The sequence below is a fragment of the Montipora foliosa genome, chromosome 14 (assembly GCF_036669935.1).
Source record: "Montipora foliosa isolate CH-2021 chromosome 14, ASM3666993v2, whole genome shotgun sequence".
NCBI lineage: Eukaryota > Metazoa > Cnidaria > Anthozoa > Scleractinia > Acroporidae > Montipora > Montipora foliosa.
This window is the reverse complement of record NC_090882.1, coordinates 12,592,157-12,615,863: the sequence shown is the minus strand read 5'-3', so window position 1 is coordinate 12,615,863 and position 23,707 is coordinate 12,592,157. Positions and strand designations below refer to the sequence as shown.

General features: G+C 40.1%; 3 protein-coding genes across 4 annotated transcripts in view; 1 reads left to right on the top strand and 2 right to left on the bottom strand.

Moving 5' to 3' along the window:
- Window positions 1-904: 904 nt before the first annotated feature.
- On the top strand, window positions 905-17,801 carry LOC137984347 (uncharacterized). 2 transcript variants are annotated; one of them, XM_068831500.1, is made up of 7 exons: window positions 905-1,103; window positions 8,069-8,529; window positions 9,533-10,352; window positions 10,705-10,975; window positions 12,067-12,952; window positions 13,303-13,767; window positions 15,075-17,801. In XM_068831500.1, exons 1-7 carry the CDS (start codon window positions 1,055-1,057, stop codon window positions 16,221-16,223), a joined length of 4,101 nt encoding a protein of 1,366 aa, XP_068687601.1. In that variant the 5' UTR covers window positions 905-1,054; the 3' UTR covers window positions 16,224-17,801. The 2 variants fall into 2 exon arrangements, with proteins under 2 accessions (XP_068687601.1, XP_068687602.1); XM_068831501.1 differs by having other exon boundaries at window positions 926-1,034.
- A 141-nt stretch (window positions 17,802-17,942) lies between these two features.
- Window positions 17,943-22,086, bottom strand: LOC137984348 (uncharacterized). The gene is made up of 5 exons (XM_068831502.1): window positions 22,005-22,086; window positions 20,652-20,736; window positions 19,824-19,976; window positions 19,457-19,537; window positions 17,943-18,948 (listed from the first exon to the last, which is right to left on the bottom strand). Exons 1-5 carry the CDS (start codon window positions 22,058-22,060, stop codon window positions 18,943-18,945), a joined length of 381 nt encoding a protein of 126 aa, XP_068687603.1. The 5' UTR covers window positions 22,061-22,086; the 3' UTR covers window positions 17,943-18,942.
- A 501-nt stretch (window positions 22,087-22,587) lies between these two features.
- The window catches only part of LOC137984439 (uncharacterized), a 2,259-nt gene continuing 1,139 nt past the window's right edge, over window positions 22,588-23,707 (bottom strand). The window contains exon 1 of the mRNA XM_068831613.1: window positions 22,588-23,707. This exon is cut by the window's right edge and continues 1,139 nt beyond it. Coding sequence (XP_068687714.1) covers window positions 22,588-23,707 — 1,120 coding nt within the window.

Sequence of the window (23,707 nt, the reverse complement as noted above, 5' to 3'; positions counted from 1 at the left end):
GTATTTTCAAGCTTTCAGCAACTTGCTAAGAAGTGGGATCAGTGAATCATTGTTGGGGGCAGGGCACACGGCAATTCCAATCCTTCCTTTAAGAGATTCATTTGACGACACAAGAGCTAAAACTTGAAAGCAACTGCTATCAGCGGCGAGCTTGAACTCGAAGAAATCCGTTGCATCTTTGAAGCATAGACAATCCAATATAGCACCAGTGGCGACCACTCTTTCCAAGACAAACAGAACGAAAGAAATCACCTGTTAAACGACGGATTAGATGCGAAAAAAAATCACTTGTTAATTAGAAAAATCAAAACAACAGACAATCTTTTGGTAAAACACGTCATACTGGGAATAAGGGATTTCTGTTTCTAACATTTCGTTGATTTACGATCGGTCTCGAGTCGCTTCGTTATTATGGCAATCGGAAATAACTTTAGATGTTGTTCAGTGGCTCGGTTCGATTTCGACCTGAAGGTGCCAAATAAATGTGAACGCCAAATTTGCGCTATCTCTTAAGAATAATCATGACATACTTTCAAGCTGTGCTCAATTACACAAAGACCAGGAAACGCTTCTGAAGTCCCTGGCGCGGATGGGTGGCATAGCTGGCAGAAGAACCCAGGGAGCTGAGAATTAAGCTACGTAGGTTATGGATGCAGGAATAAATAACAAGGCGCTGAAAAACAGGAGCGTTTTGCAATGTTCTTACGGAAAGTTCTTCAGTGGTTTTTCTTGACAAAAAAAAATAAATTGTTTGTAAATGAGACAGGACAGTGCAAACAAAGAAAAACCACAATAGAGTTCGACATCAAGTGATTTGGTTCGCGTCTTACAATTTACACGACCGCTGAGGGATGAATTTCAATGTTATGTTAAGTCAGGCGGAAACGGGGCGGAGTAATTGCCATTGAGCCAGCGGATATAAGAGCGAAAGCGCGTTTATTCATATAAACTGATTTCAGTGGGCATTGGGTCTCTTAAGACTTATCGACCAACACTGTGAAAGCAGTCTCGAGGAAAACAGTCTTGAACCACAGGTACGCCTCGTAGCTCGAAAATGCGGCTTCTCGTGTTCGTCATTTTCTTCGCCAGAGCAGCAATTCATGGTAAGGCAAGCTCATTCCATACTCTTTTTTCGCTGATTTACTCCCAGTCATCGTTGCCGAAGTATGTTGAAGAGATATTAAATTGTTCGGAGGATGTTGTGGTTATTCAGTTCTAAATTATTTTCCAACAAAAGCATCCTGTTTCACGATCTCTAAGTGTAAGAGACCAGTAAATTAAAGCTGCCAGGGAAAAAGATTTGCTTCAAAGAGCACAGGAGAGCCATGCATACTTTTGCAAAGACAATCCCGTTGGCCGATCAGGCGTTTTTCGCATTTACAAACCACTAAATCACCACAACCTAGCTGCGAAGAAGGGTTGAACCGGGCTACAAGACAGGAGGCAATTTTAATTGAACGAAAATACAGTTTAATTAGTTAATACTGAATTAATTTGTTGCGTAAGAACACCAGTGTTTCAGAACTTCGCAAGGCGGCCATCGTCCAAAACAGTGTTAAAAGTTAGCAACGACGAATGTAAGATAAGCGTAATAATTTCGCTTTTTAAACTTGAGTTCTTTATAAGTCGCCGGTTTCAGTTTTGAGTAAATAAATCTACTTTCATTTGCAAATAGAGTGTTTAATGTTGGTCCTTTTTTCAGGAAAATAAAATTAGCCAACATTTAAATAAACTGAACAGGCATTTGTGAGTTCAACGTTCGGGTAATTAGTAGGAAAGTACATTAAAACCCACAAAGTAAATGCCACGTGAATTGGTAGTTACGTTAAAGTTATCGTTTATCGCTGAAGGAATTCCAACTCTTTTTAGCGATATTGGACGGGCCATTTACAAAAGAAAACATATATAAACCTAAAATTCCAGTAAATATTGTGTCGTTTAGTTCTTTGATCGAGGTAAAGCTCTTCGCTCGATATTGAACTCGATATTCTAAACGAAAAAAAAATCTAGTTAATTGAGTTGATTAAATGATCGAGTTTTTTGTAACAGTTTCCAGTAGCCTGGCGATTTCTTTGTGCCATCGAAGTTACACTAAAATATCAACGTTTGTGCATTGAAGAGTTTCTTGTAATTTCGAGAACTTCGGAAAAAAACGTCGGAAAAGTTACCTCATTTGAACCGCGACATTCTTATATAGTGTAATGTGCGGTGGTTATTAAATACAAAGAAACCACTCCATTCCTTCGGCCCTCGCGATTTCGCCGAAAGCAATTTCAGGCAGGAAGGGATGTAAGTAACCCGTCTCGGTTTTTTAAACGAATTTTGTTAATGCAACCGCATTCATAAGTGACCCGACGTATTTCGCTTAAACAGCAAGGAAGATAACTTTCCTTTTTGTAAAGTTACAAAACTTAAGCAATTACAAAGGGTCTTTTTTCTTAATTTTCTTCAATTGGTACTTCGTTACTAGCCAAAATATTAAATTATGCTGTATTATTTCTCAGTTTAAGGAAAAGGAACAATACATGGGCAACGCTTATCTTCTTATTCATTGGATCACTACCATGAATATTTGACTGAGTTTCGTAGAGGTTATTAAAGGCGTCTTTGGTCTTTAAATAGAAATTAATTTTGCTAAACTCCTTACAGTCATTGTATCGAAGTGACTTTAGGTATGATTTTAATTATATTGAAAGCTCTTTTGTTGTTAGTTCAATGTTGCGAGTTTTCCTGTTTTCCAAATACAAATTAGTTAGTTAGGACAATCTTGTGTTCAAGTTAAGTGTCATTTAAAGGCTCTCTCGAACTTCGCCGGATTATCAAATTTAAAAGAATGCCATATTAGTTGCGACAAAAGCCACTTGTAAATCAAAGTATATTAAAATCTCGAAAGAACAAATATGAAACATGTACCAACATTTTCTTCCTTTTTTTCTAAACATATTGCAAACGTAGGAAGGTAAACAGACCAAAAATACGTGAGCATGGTTGTAAAATATCTGCTCTTCTTCCAAGAGTTTTCCGAGTGCATCTCGAGACGTAATGTCTACATTTTAACAACGCATGTGATTATTGGGAAATGAGCAACTGGTCTTTGCAAAAAAAAAATCGAGTGCTCATTTTTGCTGTTATTTTGACATCGAGTCGAAGGTGTAATTAAGTACTTTCCAAAGGATATCTTCGTTTTGAGTTGATGAAACAAGGTGTACTTTGCAGCTTAAATTTCCAAATTTATTCTGTAGTTTATAGTTATCATAACAATATAGCAACTGGAATGTTAATAGAAAAAGTATGTGCAAACTCATTTTTCGTCAGACCACGCTAAAAAGATTAAGCTTTTAAGTATTTAAACTTTTAAACAGAAGGGCCCCAAATATTAAACGAAATTAATCTAAGTTGTCAAGATGTTACTGTAAACACGATTGGATGAGAGCGCAAGTGTCACAGAAATATTACAACACCTAATGACAATTATTAGACTTCAACAACCAAATTAACTTCAAGACGGAAAAAGACAAAATGCAACAGAAGAAAACGATGGAAATTGAAGAAACAATTCGAGAGATGAATGCGAATTTCTTCAACAGCAAATAAATGTCAATGGTGAAAACGGAGATTTTCTGGCTTAGCTAAATTAAAGCGAAAGTTTATAGTTCGGCTGACCGCGAGTTTTGACAATTCCAAGGAAAGAAAATTCAACAAAGAGCAAAAGACGAGGGATTATTTTTGGAATAAGATACAATCTCGGAAAATTTCTACATGCATTTCACCCGTGACTGATATAAAAAAAAGTCCGCTTGCGTTGGGCAACGAAATCATACATTAATACTGAAACACTGCTTCTCTGCAAATGATGACAACAAAATCATGCCAAATGTCCGTCGTATCTTTTCGTATGCAGAATGCAGGATAATATTTGCGGATTATTATTTTTCGATATTTTGATTGTCGTCGAAAAATCAAAGTCAGTTCTCTTGTTAAGTAATGGCACATTTGCGTCCTTGGTGAACATCGAACCGATTGCAACTTTTGAAATAGCTATCACTGAGTAACTTCTGTAGCACATTCAGGGACAGATATGGAATATTCGCTCAGTATTAGCTTAGACAATTTTTTGACCGGAAATAGCGTCAAGGTTTTGTATTGTGTTCCATCATTGAACCAGACGGTGGAATGCTTACCCACCAAGCACCATTTTGACTGAAGAGCTGTTAAAAAACTGCAGCGCTCCGACCTTGTAGAGAACTGATCTTTCTAGAACAAATAAATGAGTAATAAAAAGAGTAAATAAACTTTATTTCAGTGCAAAGTTATTTAGCATTAAAGAACTACTTGTCACTGAGGACAAATCAAAAAATTTGAATTAAAAAAAGTGTTGTTTTTCGGGGAATCAGAGGGGCTACTCGGAGGGCAAACTAAAACTTTGTGTATAACGTTATTTTCAGTATCAAATCCTAAAATTCAACATAGGATTCTAGAAAACACAAAATCATTCCTGTCATTGCTTGACTCTGGGAAAGCATTCTCTGACTCATGAACACCTAACGGATAAATCATAGTTAGGCTTCACCAAACTGCGCTTTGAAATTAATTGTGACACTAGGAAAGACACACAAGCTAAGCCATGGAAGGCAAAGCCTTTCCTCGATTTTGACGTCAGTAAATATTTTCGGTCGAGCATTTAACGTTTAGAGGGCAACCTACAGTATTAAGCCTAAAAAATCACTTGGCAAAATAAGGTTTTCTTCTGCTAAAATATTATGAGTCGGAAATGAGGAACTAAAAGTAGTCCATGATGAAATCATATCCTTGGAAGTTGGTTTTGGAAAATTGTCTATGATTTGCGGCTTTAGTTGCTGAAATTGTTGATGGCTGATTGCAATGCTTCTCAAACAAACAATTTATGTCTACATAAAACGTTGGAAACAACTCAGAAGCATCCATTCAAGTTTTTATTAATGTAGACATTAAAAACCCTTTACTCGGTTACAGCTGATACTATTAAGATTACTACGTTGTACGACTTAAGTTATGGATGAAATAGTTTTCGCTTTTGAAAGGTGCCGAATAGAACAGATGTAAATTGGCGCTTAACATAACAATTTGGTTGATGATATTTTAGATGAGTCAGAGAAAACGTTTCTTACTTTTTAACGTCTCACAACACTGACTTGCTTTAAAACACTGTGGAACGATCGATGGAAAAAGAAGCCACACGCTGCTCACTTAGGACGCTCAGAGTAGGGCACACAGTTTAGTTGTTCTGGTGTGATTTATTGGGCGACATAAATTGGCCTGATTAGCAGCTACTGCAACAAGGGCAAAGCCAATCAAAATGAATGAAAGGGTTTAGTTTGTCAAGACCTTTTGGCGCTGCGTCGGTGGGGAAGTGAAATATCAACTGAGTTCATATTGAAAATTAACCACCGCAAAGAAATTCGAAAGCTGACGTTTCGAACGTTAGCCCATTGTCAGAGCGAATTGGTAAATTAATCAAAATAAAACTGAATAAATTGTTTTTAGTTTTTGTTTCTTTTCCCCAATTGCATTGATTCTGTTTTTTAACGGTGTAATTTAAAAGCCCTTAAGCTTCTTTTCTCCATTTTCAGGGGTTAACGTAATTTGAAGATGTCTAGTTTGGAATAAACCTGAAGATCAATGTATGAAATTTCCGCCCTTTTAAGCCCTCACTTCCAACTCTTTAAAAGGAACCTCCAACAAAAAATAACTTAAAATCATAGGAAATAACCGTTACAGTCAAGTCTGTCTAAAGTATTTTCAAAGAAAGTGTTTGTATCCGAAATAAATAAGTTTTAGGATCGCCCACTTTTGTTTTCAAATTTCGCGGGCGCCCCCATCTTGAATAATTGTGACGTATTATGGTTGCCCTATTGTTATTAGCAAAAGCTCCTTTAGTCAGCCGTTAGACTAAACCAGCCTTCAAAGCAACTGGGAAGTTCTTTCTTGTGTTGCTTTTTCCTTGAAGAGCGCTTTACAATTGAGTGTAATTTTGGAAATGCTTTGATTATGCGTTGCGCCGCCCAGTGATTGATTTAAAAAACTCGCATCACAATCTCAGCCAATGAGATTGGGAAGCAAATAAGCAAAACCAGTAAAATGTCACGTGCTTGTCCTATGCGTTGCACGAACTCAGTACCCGCGGCATGTATTTGGTCTGCCTTTTGATTGGCCCATTTAAGTGACAGCGTTCGTTGTGATGGGCTAAAGTAAGACCTTGGTTTTGGTTAAAGCACGCATCATTTATTATTAACGTTTTTTACCAAGCATTTCTGGACACTGGTGAATTATCGTAGGGTCCACCAGTTTCTCCTTCGTTCAATTTGACAAATATTCACCGAAGTGGAGGTGAATAGTGGTGGAATTTTACCGAGCCGCGAATTGTTTTAGTATATACCACCCAAGTTGAATAAAAAGCGAACCAAAAAACCACTGTAGTTTTATAAAATGTGGTCGGAAATTTCAAATCTCGCGCGCCGGCTACTCGTAGGTGAACAGTACTTGGATAATCTCCCCCGAGTTAGCCAATCAGGGCACGAGGAGAGCGCTATTCACTTGTGTGGTAATATTAAAGATTTCTATTTTTTTTGGTAGTATTAATTTTTCGTTACTTGTATTATTGTGTTGATGTGATTTGCTATTTTCGTTATTTTTGTGATTGAACGAACGTTTCATTGGCAAAGCTTACTTCAAGATAGAAGGGAGCTTCAAGCACGCTCCTTTTTGAGAAGCGGACAGCAACAGGAAGTGAGCTGTTTTCCCTTTTAACTTGTCTTTACACAAACACATTTACATTACTAAGTATGGTTTTTCCATTAGAGATGATTAGTATAAAAATCTGGGAGACACCACTGTCCTGGTAAGCAAAATGTTCTCTTCCGGTTGACGTCCGCGTCTCAAAAACGCTTACGCTCCCAAGTGATGTATTTGTTTACTTGAGATCACGAAGTGAAAGTTGGAAAGATCATCACAGTTAGTCCAGCAATTTAATCAGTTGTAAAGGACGGAGCCCGAAAAAATTCAGGCAAATCCATTACCATGCAATTGACCTGCACTTTCTCCACCAACTGAGCTATCAAGCCCGTTAGGAATTGGCCAATAGGCCAGTTTCGTATTCTGACGGTTGGACTGGATCTAGCATGAAATGGAGGCTAATGCGGGCAAATTAATTTGCGTTTGAAAAGATTTGCACGCATTAGCCTCCATTCCATGCTAGATCCAGTCCAGCCGTGAGAATTGGAAAATGGTCTATTGCGAGTTCAAGTTGATCCTTTGCGAGCAAGAGTCCATCACCCAAGAGTAAGATTTACCCAAATTGACCCAGTCCCCATATGCGTAAGAAGCGTGTCAAAAGTGTGTTTTCACGTGACGTCACGGGGGCCATGTTGGTTTTCCTAAACAACGGAATGGCGGCCATGTTGGTGTACCCAACTAATCCTCCGGGAATTGAGCTCTATTAGAGCGGTTTTCAATTGAGTGTCGAAAGTAATTAGCGAATTGCTTTGGTTTATGATTACTTTACTCACTGATTGGTTCAAAGTTCTCGCGCCACTTTTTCAACCAATGAGAAGTGAAACCAAAACCAATCTTGGCTCGCGCGTGCACATTTTCCCGCGCTTTGTGTCGGCTACGTGTAATTACTTCGAGCTTTGATTGGTTTACTGGATTGTCTCCGTACCTTTTGATTGGCCAAAGCAATTACTTTGGTTTTGGTATTACGACACTCGATTGAAACTCGCTCTGTCATGAAACCGTTTTCTCCTGTTTCGGTGTAAAAACAAAGTTACTGATTATGTGAGTGAAATCACTCTATTTTAAAACCAAGTTTTGCGGGAAAATAAAGAATAGACCAAATCGGCTAACTCAATTTTGTACCAAATTCAAACCCAAAGTCGATTTGTTTATTTTCCGGCAAACTTTGGTTAAAAATAGACACTTTTCTGACTCTGATGGGGACGAACCTGATACGAGATTCTTGCTCTTGTGTAATGGACCCTTGGTGCAAGTTTAACCATCGTTCAACCTTTAAAAGCAAGGATATCATTTCTAGGTTTGGAAGACTCGTTCACCATAACAACTGATGAAGACGAGCCAGTGACGTTCGACTTTCTCAAGTACAACAAGGCTTCTATCAAACTCGCGCCAAAAGTCGCCATTGTCCATCAGCCTAAATATGGAGCATTTGCGACTGCGTCGGACGGGAGTCTCAATGTACAAAACGAACTGTGCGATGCTCATGCAACGTACATTCCTAACATGGATTTCTCAGGCGAAGATGTCTTCGTGTATTCGTACCTTTATGAAAACCTCACCACGACTTCCGATGGAGAGCTTCTAGCTAGAATCCTTGTTCGACCGAAGTCCGATACTATAATGGCACAATCTGATGAAGTCAGCATGACTACGGAAGATGGACACTTGCACATTCCAGTATTGCAGAATGACTACAGTAAGGACAGATCAGCGGTGTGTATAACAAAAGAAGAGAAGCATTACTCTGAAGATAAACAGGTACAAGAATCTGTCTTGGAGGACATTTATTTCAAAATCATTTCTCCTTTTCAGTGACACACTCGTCTATCGCCTCGTGTGCCACTTTTTTGTTCTTACCACATTTTGACGTCATCTTTATCAGTTTATTAATGTTTCATATTTTAACAATAGCCCACTTTCGATATATTAAAATTCGGTCCTAAACAAAAGGCATCATCTCGAGGCTCTGGGGAACAAATATAAAGATTTGTATGAGTTTATTCCCCAGAGTCTTGAGATGATACCTTTTTAAGTTTTGTTTGGGACTAAAATTTAATATATCGAAAGTGGGCTGTTGGATCTATCGTTGAAATCCTATGTTCACTTACTAGTTTTAAATTAACTTGTAGCTGAATTAACAGTCACTTCCGAGGATTGAAACGTCATACTCTTAGAAGAAACATATTTTATTCAACTCTCCTCATTGTTGTTATTGTCACAATCATCGTTTAATTAACTCTATCATTCTCTTCCTTGTCTTCCTCGTCGTCACCTACGAAGTCCGCTTTACCAAGAGATGTTCTACCCATCCACGCCTTCAGTATAATTCATTAGGGCCGTTTATACGAGAGAAAACAGGCCGCGGCTTACAAAGACGCGAACACCCCATTTAATGATACAGAATCGAAGTTCACGGCTTACTCCATCCGTAGCTAGCTCAAGCCGCGGTTTATCCTGGCTTCGGGGTTTTGGGCTGTGCTTATCTTGGCCGCGGCTTGCTTTAGACCTGAAAGTATTTGTATAAATGTACTCAAGAGTCATCCGCAGCTTGCTCAAGCCCTGGACGACTCCTGTGCATGAGCTTGTTTCGTTATTATACCCCAGACTTCCTTTTTTCCCGAGAAAAATGGCGAGCGCGAGCAATGAATCATGAATCATTTATACGTCTTATGTAAGCCGCACTCGTATAAATGGCCCAGTTCGCGTATAAACGGCTCTAATATCTGACAAAAAGTTGTTGCTCTTTGTTTTCGTTCTGCAGGTAAAGTTTGAGGAAATAGCCGAAATTCTTGGCATGACAGCCATCCAGCAGAAGCCACCTAAAGCACCAGACTGCCTGTTCGACCAGTTTGATCCAAACCTGAAAATCTGGATTCCTGGATCGTTTTGCATAGTTGAGATCAGCTCGGGGGCTGCAGCAACCGCTGACTATGACGGTGACGGGCTCATGGACCTTTACTACGCGCGCATGGATGGCCCAGATCAACTGTGGCGTAACCTTGGCAACGGGACGTACCAAGACTACACGGCCGAAGCTAACCTGAGCTCAACCGCTTTCCATCGTTCCTCAGCAGTAGTTTGGTTAGATATTGACAACGATGGTGATATGGACCTGTACATAGGTACTATGGCTGAAAGCAGATTCTTTCTGTACGTAAACGACGGTATGGGACATTATACAGAGGAGGCTGAGGAGAGGGGCCTCGCATTGCAGCCTAAAATACCCCCCTACAAAACAAGCACCATGACCATAGCAGTTGGGGACTATAACAAAGACGGCTGGCTGGATATTTATACAACCGAGTGGTTACCGCATCTCGACCTCAGTTTCGATTACAACAACGCCTCGCACTCAAACGTCAAGTTGCTCAGAAACCTCGGCGCGGAGGGCAAGCCGGGACACTTTGAAGACGTGACAGAACGAGCAGGATTGGCCAAAACCGCAGAGCCCACTGTGGACGCGGACAGGTTTGGTGGTGTAGATGTTCGCTATTACGGTGTTATGAACACTGGGTTGATAAAGGATATCCTTCCAGGACCTTTTAAGCTGGGAGCCCTATTCACAGATTTGGACGATGACGGTGAGAAATTCCCACGTTCTATAACTTGATTTAAGCCCTCACCCGCCCCTCCCCCCCCCCCCCCACAAAAACCCCATTCCAATGGGTCGTTCGTTTTACCAAATATGTAATAATGACATAGATTTAGGCCAATAGTTTTCTTAGCTGCTTTCTGGGGGTGTTCACCTCACAAAAAAATTGTCCCCCTCTAGCAAACTTACAGAGCCTAAAATGATGGGATCATTTTAACTAAAGCATGACCTAACCAGTAATTTTTAAGTATGCAAGATCTCTTGCACAGTAAGTCTGGTGATCGGGGACCAACTTAACACACGGGTTGGCTGTTTTGATAACGATTTAAGTACTTCTTTAGGATACCAAGACCTTGTCACCACCGGAGATTTTAGAACAAGTGATGTTTACTGGAACAATGGCGACGGAACATTCACCCGAGGAACAAAGGAGGCGAATTTAGGCACGGACGAGAATGGTATGGGCATTGCAGTGGCCGACTATGATATGGATGGACGTCAAGACTGGTTTGTTACCAGTATTTACATGTCGAAAGAACAGATGGAGCCATTTAGAGATGTGTATCTTGGCGGGGGCTTTATTTTTGGCCACACTGGAAACAGGCTTTATAGGTTTGTAGGGATCTTAAATGGAGTGTAGTAAAGGGGACTGTTTAATTTATCAGGTTGAAGGATCCTTGGTGGTGAATCATCGTTGCGGCATGTTCTGCTGCTTGATGATATTCTCGTTACTTGGTGTAGGCGTCACAAAATGACCCTCTAACCATTACCTTAAAGTGCGACTATGATAAAAAAGTCACTTCCTTTTTTTCTTCAGATTTTGAAAGTGTGCTTGCTTAACGGCTGACTAGCAAAGTTTTAAGCTTTGTTTTTTTATTCAAAGGCTGTTTACTTTAATTGTAAATTACTCACGTTCAAAACTGACCGATTGGACCTCAGAGGGTTGGAACTAGGGAAAGTGACGTCATTTACTCACTAGTTTAAAAATTCAGCGTGTAAACCCAGCTATTATATATGCAAAATACAGGTTTAAAAGTCTGAAATCCAGAAACTCCCGTGCTGCATATTAATTCAGAGTTAACTGAATAGAGTGTAATGTGAAGTGCTAGATTTCAATCCCATATGAACCATGTGAGCGTTAGCCCTACTGATGGAAATGGGCCCACACAAGGACAGAGAAAAACTCTGACCAGGGTGGGAATTGAACCCACGACCTTCGGGTTAGATCTCCGCCGCTCTACCGACTGAGCTACAAGGTCAGACGGGAGCAGGCCGTTCTTTAACTAATGAGTCTTTGACGTCATTTTCTCTTCGATCTAGCTCCCTCAAGGTTTTAAAATTAGTAAGATTATTAAATTGGAAAATTACAGTTAACATAAACTGGTGTCTATTTTAAATCAAGGATTAAAACTTGGGTCACCAAAAAGTAATGTATGAAGTTCTCGGGCTTGAGGAGACAACTTGTGACAGTACCCTGAATCTCATCACGCATTTGTATTGGACATGTATGACATTTTCTAAACCAATTTACTGGCAAAAAGTCAAACAATCTAATGAGGCCCCTCAAGGGATTTTGGGTAACAAAATCAATCCTTATTCAGTTACTCAAAAAACCTCTGACAGATTTTTGATCCCATCTTGTAAACTAATCACAGAACACCACAAACTAAATATCTACTTTGTCAACTGTTTTACTTTCGCAGAAACGAAGGTGGACGCAAGTTCTCCGATCGAACGGATGAGGTTGGGGTTCGCTACGGAAACTGGGGCTGGGGCTCAGCTTTCTTCGACTACGACAATGATGGGGACCTGGACCTGATTCACACCAATGGTTTTGATGACCCGGATGTCACTGACACGGACTTTCTTCACCATACGCCGACGCGTCTCTATGACAACATGTTTTTTGAAGACAATAACGGGTCTGCCCGGTTTATGGAAACCGGTTTTCGAAAAGGCATCTCCGATGTTTTTGACGGAAGAGGTGCTTTTGTTTTCGACTACGAAGAAGACGGCGACTTGGATGTTTTCATCTCCAATAATGCAAATCGGCCGGTTTTCTATCGCAATATCGGAGGAAATAAACAAGATTACATTCGAGTCACTGTCCTTGAGGCCAGTGTTGATAGGGAGAGCATCGGCGCAATGGTGTATCTCTATTCACCGAAACTGAAGAGAGAAGTCATGCGCGAAATTCGAAGTGTATCAGGGTTCTCCGGTCAAGGCGAATACGTCGCACATTTCGGGTTAGGTTCGGAAACCGAAGACACCTTCCGAATCCGCGTTTACTGGCCAGTTACAAACAATACTCGTATTATCCATAACGTTACTCGTCGTTCCTCGGTCACCGTTCGGGACATCTGGGGACATCGCAATGCTGTGGAGGAGACCAAGTCTCCGAGTGAGTCGTCACCAAGGTGTACTCGGCTACTGGTAAAAGAGGTCGCCCGGGCACCAGCGCATGGGCAAGTGGTGGTGGGTCCCAAGCACGTGACGTATTACCCTGATGCAGATTTTGCTGGTGAAGATAGCTTCAATTATGCTGTGAGTGACGGTGTGAATTCAGCCATCGCCACAGTCAACGTCAAGGTAAAGCGACACAAGACCGCAATGCGTGCAAGTTTAACTTTTAAACTGTGGGATCAAGTTGAAGATAACTATTATTCACGATACGAGTCTGAAATAACCGTGGAGCGTCGGATGTTCGTACAGTATAACCGCTCAGCAACAATATTACAGTTAAACACTCAAAATATCGTGACATTGTCCCTGTAAGTCCTTAGGGGGTTTAAGTTGTTACGATATCCATTCAATGTTGTGGGCATTTTGCGTGTCATGAAAATGCTTTAAATTGTAGGACATAATCGCATTAAAATATAAGGACCTACAATTCCCACTTCATGAATCTGATTTTGTGAACCTTAATTGTCGATTTTCAGGTTACCAAAGTGGACACTCCACCTCCTTCCCCAGAGCAGTTGGCAGAAAAGTTCCCTCGCTTGGATGCAGTCAATAACAACCCCGACCACCCCGACTGGGGAAAACCATTTATGCCGCTACTACGCCTACTCCCCTCAGCTTACGACGATGGCTTCGATGCGCCCGCGGGCTCAAACAGATCGAGCCCACGACTTATTTCAAACGTCGTTTGTGATCAGCGGATTGACGTCTTCAGCGAGCCCGGCCTCAATGACTTCCACATGCATTTTGGTCAGATGTTAGCCCACGATACCGACTTTGCTACACCGTATGCAAATTTCCTGACCACTGATAACTTGGGCATTCCCATTCCGGAAGGAGATCCGTGGTTTGACCCGCATAGTTCAGGAAAAGAGATTATGCGATTCAGACGATCCGGGATCATGCAAACCAGTGGAAAATTACATGGCAGACCAAGAGAACAGGTATTGCTTACTACGATTTACGACACTTACACTTGGTGGGAGCAAAAATTGTTATTTTGTCGAGTTCGTTAGAGGTTTTTAAATTGAGTGTTTGTAATTTTCTTAAAGTGCTGCTATGCCCAAAAAATCAATTTTCATTTTTCTTTAGATTTCAAAACTATGCTAACTAAACATAAGTGACCCAAGTTTTAATCCTTGATTTCAAAAAGATACCTGCTTATTTTAACTGGAATTTTCCTACTTAATGGTCCACCATTACTAACTTTAAAGTCTTGAGAGACCTGGATTGTTTATTTCTATGATTTTCTTACGTTGTCCCTAAAAGCCCCTGGAGGAGCGAGACTACGGGTATAAAATTAATTTCCCTCCCTAATAACGCTTCGATAGGCCTTATACACATTCTTTTGAATTTACTTGCTAATAATATACATAACAAAATTACTCGATTCTGATTGCCTAAGAGCAGTGCAATTTTTTTGTAATCACAGAGCAAAAAGAGTTAATGCAGTGCAAAATTAGTTAATTCCAGTGCAATTTACTCACAGAATTGTCGGTTTTCATTGGCTAATAAACAATAGTGTTTGGTAAGAACCAATCGAATCTTTTGTTTTGGTGGCGTGAAACATGAACTTGAACTTAAACTTGAAGTCGTGGCTTGCGTCAATATTCCGAACCGGAATTTGCTCTGTAATTTTGTAATGTACATTATATTAAAAAGTAATCATAGGACTTTCCTCGTTCACTTTGGAAATGATCTGCGTAAGTGAGTTTTTCAAAAAGCTCAAATTGCATGAGCCCGCAATACTTTTGAAAAAACCCACTTTTGCAAATTACTTCCAAATTAAACTCGAAGTTGTATGATTACCTACACAAATTAGCCCTTTTTGCGTCGTTCTCAAAATTTAAAAGAATATTTAAATGGTGGCCATTTTGGAATAAAGTCTATAAAGAGTGTTCTCACGTGAGGTCACGACGGCCATGTTAGTGTTCCTAAACAACGAAAAAACGGTAATGTTGGTGTCCCAAAGTAATCCTCAGGGAATTGAGCTCTATTATCATGCAAACGTTTTCTTTTTTTTCGGTGGAAAAACAAGGTTACTGATCGCGTGAGTGAAAACACTCTGTACACCAGTTTCTGGTCACGTTCACCAGCTGTTTTCCACACGAGATTACGTTGTCTATCATTTGCAGTTCAATGCTACTCTTTCCTAACACTAGAAAATGCAGAACTCTGCAAACTCGGTAATTATTTTCGACAGAAATTGCTAGACCATTCCAACAAGTAATATCATGATCTTTCTTTCTAGGTGAACAAGGTCACAGCTTTTATCGATCTTTCGCTTGTGTACGGCTCTGATGACGGTCGAGCTCTGGCTTTGCGAACAATGGAGAATGGTAAGCTTAAACATCAATCTAGCGACATCATCGACTTCAACAAAAAGGAACTCACAAACCTGAACCTGCTCAACGGACCTCGTGACAAAATGCTCGTGTCAGGTGACAACCGAGTGAACGTGCAACCTGGCCTCATCGCTTTTCACACGCTGTGGTCACGTGAACACAATCGGATCTGCGACGATCTTCTCCAGCAGCCTAGGTACCAGAATATGGATGACGAAACTTTGTTCAACCACGCTCGCACCTTGACTCGTGCTAAATGGCAAAAAATTGTCTGGACCGAGTTCCTTCCAACGGTCATTGGGCTTCAAGAGTACGAGAACCTTGGAGAATACAAAGGTTATAACTCCTCGATCCATGTCGGTATATTCAACGAGTTTGGTACTGCAGCTTTTAGATTCGGCCACAGCCAAGTTGGGAACATAATGCCTCGATTGGACGAGAACTGGACCATGATTGGAAGCGGCCACTTATCGCTTCGCGATGCTTACTTCAACCCAGGACGCGTGCTGCGAGAGGGAGGCATCGAGCCGCTGATCCGTGGAATGATGGTACAGAAGGCTCAGAAAGTTGATCTGCAATTTTCTGATTCTGTACGCAACTTTTTATTTGGAACCAATACGATGGGGCTTGATCTGGTGGCTATTAATATTCAAAGAGGAAGAGATCACGGCCTTCCAGATTACAACACCGTGCGAGAGGGTGTGGGTTTGCCAAAGCGTACTTCGTTTGCAGACATAACCCCTGATAAGACCGTCCATGAGGAGTTACAGAAAGTGTACTCGAGCGTAGACGATATTGATCTATGGATTGGGGGACTGGCCGAACCACATGTGGAGGGGGGCTGTGTAGGGGAAACTTTCGCCCGCATTATCGCTCTTCAGTATCGAGTACTTCGAGACGGGGATCGATTCTGGTACGAGAACACAGACACGGCCTTGTACCAGTTAAAAGACAGGACCACTCTGCCGACTAAAGGCACCAGCATGGTAGATGTGTTGTACAGAAACACAGGAATAAAATGGAAAGGGTCACCATTTTTTGTTAAGGACATGTGACACATTTTACCAAAACCCAATTGAAAGTAGCACACGGCTCGTTGATAAGATACTGTCAATCAATCAAACTAAGAGAATTCTGTATGGACATGTGACAGTTAAGTGATCGCAATTACAGTAACATGTGACCTTCAAGGAAACTTGACCTTAACCAAATCACCACGGAATCGAGGTCGATAAAAATCAGTTACTTTGGGTTTATTATTCACGGTACAGTTTAGTCGTCTTTATAAAATACAATCAGACGAGAAGATATGTCTGAGAAATTAACTCTGTTGGATTTCCTCACCAGGAATGTAATGACACAAGAGACACTCTTTAAGTAGCTTTTAAATGATAGCATAATAATCAGTTCTCTACTCAAGCTACTTTTATAAAAAAAGAAGTTTTCTGTTTTTGAAATGGACTAGATCTTTTAAATTAGCAATGAATGTCATTTAAAAATCGGATTGTGAAAGGGTGGCCAGTTTAAAGCACGGTGAAAGCGTGTGAAGATAAGTAACGAGGTTGCGTTTGATTGGACAAAAAAACAGCAAGTTTTCTCTAATAGGTTAATACAAATTGAAGGCATTTGAAGATGGCGGAAAGCCGCTGATTAAGAAAATCGAAGTAGCACTTGCTGTAAAAAATGTTATTTTAGTGAAAACCGAATCTTACGCGGGCATAAAGAGTTTTATTGTTGTTTTTGCATCAATTAGGCAACAAAACTGTCGACGAGAAACGGCCATTTATCCTTATGATGACAGACGTTGTTAAAAATCGCTTTAGAGTGCAAATTTGTATGCGTCTCTTTGTTTGGACTGCGCTTGAATGCTTTTAAAGGAGGAATTTTATTTTTTCGTTTATCAAAAAGCGAGACAAGCGAGTGCGTAATAACCAAGGTTAAGCTTGGTCCCGTCTTCTTAAGAGTCCAAATGCGAAGTGTGCGAAGTGAAACTAATTATTTTACGTCTTAGATATTTAGAGCACTTTCATAGGCCCGTTGAGTGGGTCGTATTCTACGGAACTGCGCATCTGACCTTTTTTTGCTTCATAAGAAAGAGCTAGAGACGCCGTCTTACTATCCTCGCTTTCTCAGGCCAAATTACGGCTCCTTGTTTTTGCAGTTCATTTTATGCCCCTCTTGGTTCGTAACTTACTCGGGCTGCTTCGACCGAGTAAGTTACGATCGTCGAACTCAGCTAGATATCTTCCCATTGCAACGATTTTCCCCTTAGACCCTTCTTGAAACTGAAGCTGAAGTTGCTATTACCCCATTTTACTAGCGTATTTTTGTATGATTATCTACTCGAATATTTTATGTAGCCACATCTGTACATACTCAAGTATACGTATTTATTATAACCACATTAAATGTCAACATTTTGCTAGACTATTATTTTTTGAAATGATGTATTAATCATAACAACAGGGCTTAGAGGGATGCTAACCAGCATCTAGTTAAAGTTCTACGAGGTTTGTGTTTGAGACTATTAAAACGGAAACACAAATCATACGATCTTTGAAAAGCATCAAGAATTCCAAGCTTGCTTGGTTTCTTTGTAAGAAAGACGAAATAAATTTGATGTTTTTCTAGGACTGACTGAGAAAACGACACTTGTAAACCGAACCCGCGGGACACGCCGGGTGTAAACATGCGTTGAATGAAGTCCCGAGAGTGATTCAAATAGAACTTTTCTCGTCAGAGGCTCAATACATTGTCAAGCAGACTGTTGAGGAGAAAAAGAAATTTATCACCTGGGTTTTAATTTTATTGTTTTATTATTTTCCAAGTACTTGCCCTCCATCTATATAATGATTCTTGGCAAGAGGTCAGCGGCCTTACTAATAATACTGTTCCAGACCCTAACGGTAGTAGGGAAATTCTCATAACGGACATAGAAAGTAATGAGGAACTTTATATAAGTGTCTAGTCGTTCTAGCGCTGGAGCGCTAATTGGGAACACTGTAAACTGAAATTAACAATTAACGCAAATCAAGCAAAAATGTTGGTTTTTGAGGAGAGGGGAGACCGAATTACCCAGAGAAAACCTCTGGGTGCAGAGTAGAGAAACAAAAAATTCAACCCATATATGACGCCAAGTCTGGGAAATGAACGCGGGAGTAGCTGTGCTCTCACCACTGTGCCATTCCTGCATCAGTAAAGGGGTGAAAGGGTTAAAGACTCTTCAATATCTAGCTGTGTACAAGAGCCCTTAAGGCTACTAGGGGATATATACGAAATATTGAATGTTGGCTTTTGGAGAGAGGGGAAAACCGGATTATATACTCGTAGTAAAATCTTTGAACGGAGTAAGGAACCGACAAACAGTCTTTGAAGTATCTTGCAAATCTCTGGGTGCCGCCGTTTGCCTTCCTTTCAGTGTGTATAATTCTTCGTATCATTCTTCAATAGTTACATTCAATAGATATGGAACAAAATACCACGAAATTTTAAAATTGCTCGAGGTTAATTTTTCCTAATATTTAGGAGTGGTTTGTCAAGGAAGTGCTGAATGATAAAGTATACAAAACACAATAAAATTTAACAAAAGTGATTTTAAAGCGAAGAGCGCTCTAACGGTTGCATGGTGCACAACTGCGCCACAAAAGCACAAAGGTTTTTACGAAGAGGAAACACAGATATTTCAGTTTATTTTACCACTACCGAGGAAATGAGGAGTTTTGCCCGGCTATTGTAATTAAGGCGGTAAAGGAGCATTTCTCTCTGTTTCTTGAATTAATCCTAAAACAAAATAAAAGTAATCTCACTGTAGAGTAAATTATGTAATACACAAGCCAGCGAATAATTGTTATTGCATGCAATGAATGGAAACTCAGTTCGCCATCCAGTCAGTCAATTTTCACAACCATTACGTCTCGACACAGAGAAAACCACTGACAAATTCCACTGGCGCTTGGACCGTAAGCTCCTCGTCAACCTCGTTCCCAGGGTCTTTATTGTCGTTGTCCTCATCGACAAAGAGACCGTGGGAACTCTCATGCCGTTTAATGAAACACTTTTAGCAAAAAAAAACCTCGTCCGGCGAACTTCGTAATGAATCGTTTCTCCGAGTTCAATTAGCATAAATATTTAAACAATGCAAGGTACGGAAATATAGGGACGGCGTTCCTATCTTCAACTTAGACAATATAAATTGTCCTACGTTTGGCTGTACTCATCTTTCACATCACTGTATTCTCGCCTAATGAGTTCTAAAATTACACGGATAAAGAGGTATTATCAATCTTACGTTACTCAAGCTCATGTCGTTAACGTCGTCCAAATGGTGAAGATAAAACGAATCTTCTTCGTCACTAGAAAAGTCAGAAGGCTAAAAGAAAAGGACGGAGAGAAAGTCAAGGCAATGTGTTTTAGAGGAAACTGTGTCACGCATGGACTGAAAAACGGCAACACTCATATTAGACTCAACTGCTCAGACAACATTTCCACATTATGAGAAAACAATAAGCGAGGACAACAAAGGAGGACTGGGTTTTTTTTCTGATTATCCCCGAGTCACCATGGTAAAAAAGATAAAGGTCCTTATTTTACAAGGGCCAGTGAACTGATCAACTTGTAGCCCTGGGTGCGCACCTGGGTGCACGGTCTTTACTCACTTGTTTTAATTTGGTCATTTTCCTGTCCTTGTCAAACCTCTGTCGATGTTCCTGAGTTGTAGTCCCATCGATTCCAGGCTCCACGCCGGATATTTTATCATCAGAATCAAGCAAATGGTCTCGGTGTACCTCCAATGCCTTGTTCAGTTGAGTCTGTAAAAGAATTTTTTTAGCTCAGACGTAAAATAAGAATTGAAAAAAATTATTTGATTAATTTTAATTTTGGGTTATAAAGAATTTTACGCAGTCTAAGCTCATCATTACAGGAGGGTGACGTGATGAGGTACACTTGCAGGTGATGAGACAATGCATTTGAAAATTGAGGCCCATCAATATTAATATTAATATTAATATTAATATTATGTTAATTTATATCAATAATATTGATTGAAAGATCATCAAAATCGATTTTTTTCTAGAGAAGTGTAATAAGATAACTCATTAGTCTTACCTGGATGCAGAGTTACTTTGTTAGCTTTGAAACAGGACGCCACAAAGGAAAGTACACGGTTTAGAAGGAACAACACACAAGCAGCGGTGACAAACAAGAGATACGAACGCATTCTTTGAAATTACATGTTACTTTTACTTTGAGTGATGTTCCTTCTAAAGCTCAGATGGCAAAAGAAAAAGAATAAGTACGCGGTTTACTAAGCCCCTACCCTTAAGAAACCCTTTTTGCTATCACTGCACTTTGCAACTCCTCGTGCAGTTTTCAAGTTACAATTTCTGAACTATAATTCCCCATAAAACTCATTTTTTCGCCAGTAGATAACCTACATCAGTCTCTATAACTTAATTAAATATAATCATTGGTGAATTATGTACCTTCAAAGATTGATTTTCCGTGAACATTTTGTGAATGATCTGAGCATGTCCCTTTTTCTTCGTCATAAGCTGTTTGATGAAAGCCCTATAAATAGTGAATTAAATAAGTTCAATTTATTATTTTTAGGGTTAAAACAAGAGTGAATTAGATAAGATTATTGTTATGGCGTAGGTGGGCTCCCCAGAATAGTCACAAACGGGTCTACTTTTAGAATACCCGTTCCCGCGAAAATCAGTCGCCACGTCCCTGAAAAATATGGCAGAAGCAGTCACGCGTGACATGGCTTCTTCTAATTGATTAAAATTGGTGGCCCTTTGTTTGTTTCGCGCGCAAAGTATATCTAAAAACAGATCCATTTGTGACTGTGCTGGGGCAAGATCAACAATCTTATCTAATTCACTCTTGGTTGAAAGTAATTCCTCGATGTTATTTTCCAGCGACCGTTCTAAAATTGCTTGAATTAAATTGTTTCTCTGATATTTTGCCATCTTTTAGCAGAGATTTTTTCGTGAAAAATCACTTCGAACAGTCCATAAAAGCAATTATGTTTGCCGATCTTCACTGAGGCGGCCATTTTTACGAGTCTGGCCTCCTCGATGAGCTTTAAACTTAAGCCCGCGATATGGTCACGCGATACAGGTTACATTGGTGTACATGGAGAAGCGGACGTACGTACGTACGGACGGTTGCATGATGACGTCATAGCTAAAACCAAAATTTTTATGTCGTTGGGTTACCATATTTTCTTAACCATGGTTTTTCGCGAGCGCGGAGCTCCGCTGTGAACCCGATTCTGGGAATTGAACCCGAGCCAATTGATGGGAAACGAATGCTCTCACCACTGCGCCAGCCCTGCTCCACATAAACAACACAAATGAAAGTCTTCGGGACGAGCACACATAATTGAAGTTACAAACAACAGAGATAAGCTTTGAAAAACTGTTGGGATGAACATTTAGCAAAAACCCTAATTGCAATGATCCACTTTAATCGTCTTCCATTTTGCTCACCCCTACCTCCTTTTGCGTTTGCTGTTTTATTCCCATCAATGCTTTAAGTGGTTATTTTTATACGTTTCACCGGATTTGGTTGCCACTTCCCAGTCGCTGAATTTTATATCAAGCGGTTCAATGCTGGAATGCTCTTCCTGAAATTGTCACTCAATGTGAAAGCTTAAACAGTTTTAAATCCAAAGCTAGGAACCATTTTTATACAGTTTGTAACTGATTCATTTATATATTTAAACCAATTATTAGGTTACTCTAAATAGACGTTTTCAAGATACTATGTTGTAAATTATTACGGAACCAGCCCTTTGGGAGCAATAAAGGTTGCTGTGAGTAAAAACGTACCGATTGTCCCTTATCTCTTCTTTCAAATCCTCATTTTCAACCTGCAGGTGTTGCATAGAAACGTCTTCGCTACCGGCCTTCCTTTTCCATGCGTCATCATTAAGGATATTTCTTTCTTTATATAAGTCTTCACCGTTTGTCCTTTCAGCTTTAAGCTGCTCCCTTGGAGAAGACGAATCAATCTGAAATCGGGTTGATAAAAGGATGTTTCAGTCGAACGTTGGGGTTCAACCATTGCAACCTGGTTGATTAGTGCAAGGTCTCAACGTCACAAACAATAACATCATTGGCTAAAACGAGAAAAAATAATCGCGTTGCACGTGCATGAAATTAGACTGCGAGTAGTCGTCCATCCAACGCGCGGGTGAAGTCAACGTTTGGGTAAAACCGAGAAGGGATTGGGGAGAGGGAGGATAAATCTCGTGTCCAGGCTACCAGCAAGCGTGGCGTAGGTCACTCTCATAGTAACACTCTCGCGCCCGCGTAGTCTAGGAGAGGAAAGACACTGCTCTCAGTCTAGCATGAAATCACGAAATTTGAGTTTTTGATCACAACGTGAGGATACTGTTGCGACCGTTTCTTCCTAATTTATATTAGGATACTTCGTCCATATTACACGACGTGCACAAGACGGAATTGCGAAACTATATTTCATTAAGGTGACGTTTTTCTGAACGGCTCTGTCGTAGATCTTAATCCCTATTACCTCCTCAAAACGGGCCACGAAGAAAAAAATTCCACACGCACATGTAACTCGAGTTGTGCCTAATATTAAGCTGAGGGGTTTTTTATTACAAAACCTTACTTTCAAAGCATATCCAACTGTATCCTCACTGTGGAAAGGATCATCATTAAACAGTCCATCTTCCTTGGTTGCCATTGTATAATCCAAAAACTTCTTCAAATCGTTGTATCCGTGGCGTAGTCTTTCATGCTCCCTTTGTAGTTCGGCATATTTCGCCTGTTGCAACACGGCACTCTCCTCAGAAATGTTCAACTTGTCCTTCCCTATTTTCATCTCGAAAATATGTTGTCTTTGCATAGTATCCCTTTGACCTTCAAGTTCGTTTATCTTGGCAATAAACTTGCTATTCTCAGCCGTGAGCGTTTCCAAACTATCCTTTAATTCACAAATCTTGACTTCACTTTCTTTCAAACTATTCAGTGTTTTGCTTATTTTTTTATTTAAATATTTTTCCTTCTCGGTCGACTGCAACATTCTCTCTTTCAAGAGACTTTCCAAATCTCCCTTGTCTTTCTTCAATTTCTTAATTTCTTTTTTTGCTTTCTTTAATACAGGATAAAACTTGTCCATTTTAAAGTCCTTATCACTTTCACTGTTTCTTTGCAATGAAGAAGTTCCCTCAACCTCACTGACATCACTGAATTTAAAATCCATCCGTTGTAATTCTTCATATTCTTCAGCCGTGCAATATCTCTTCAACCCATATTTTATCCTCTCCAAATCTGCCTGGCTTGCGTCTCTTTCATGCTGTACTTTTACGAGCTTCTTATTTAAAGCGCAAACATCATAGTGCAACTTCTCCTTTTCTTCAAAAGCTAAAGAAGTTGTCTTCCTGCATTCATCAGCCTCTCTCTCAGCCTCACGTATTCTTGCCTGTAAGCCCTTAACAGTTTCCTCCAAGGCACGAGATTCAGAATCTTTCTTCTCCAAAGCACATGTGTACTCGCTTTTTAACATG

Bases quoted from the DNA above. Each gene is read 5' to 3' on its own strand.
- LOC137984348 (XM_068831502.1), bottom strand. From the start codon at position 22,060: ATGCAACACCTGCAGGTTGAAAATGAGGATTTGAAAGAAGAGATAAGG. The intron at 20,737-22,004 runs GTACGTTTTTAC...CACTATTTATAG, and splicing joins GAAGAGATAAGGGACAATCG to GGCTTTCATCAAACAGCTTA. The intron at 19,977-20,651 runs GTACATAATTCA...ATTCTTTTACAG, and splicing joins CGGAAAATCAATCTTTGAAG to ACTCAACTGAACAAGGCATT.
- LOC137984347 (XM_068831500.1), top strand. From the start codon at position 1,055: ATGCGGCTTCTCGTGTTCGTCATTTTCTTCGCCAGAGCAGCAATTCAT. The intron at 8,530-9,532 runs GTACAAGAATCT...TTCGTTCTGCAG, and splicing joins ATTACTCTGAAGATAAACAG to GTAAAGTTTGAGGAAATAGC. The intron at 10,353-10,704 runs GTGAGAAATTCC...GTACTTCTTTAG, and splicing joins CACAGATTTGGACGATGACG to GATACCAAGACCTTGTCACC.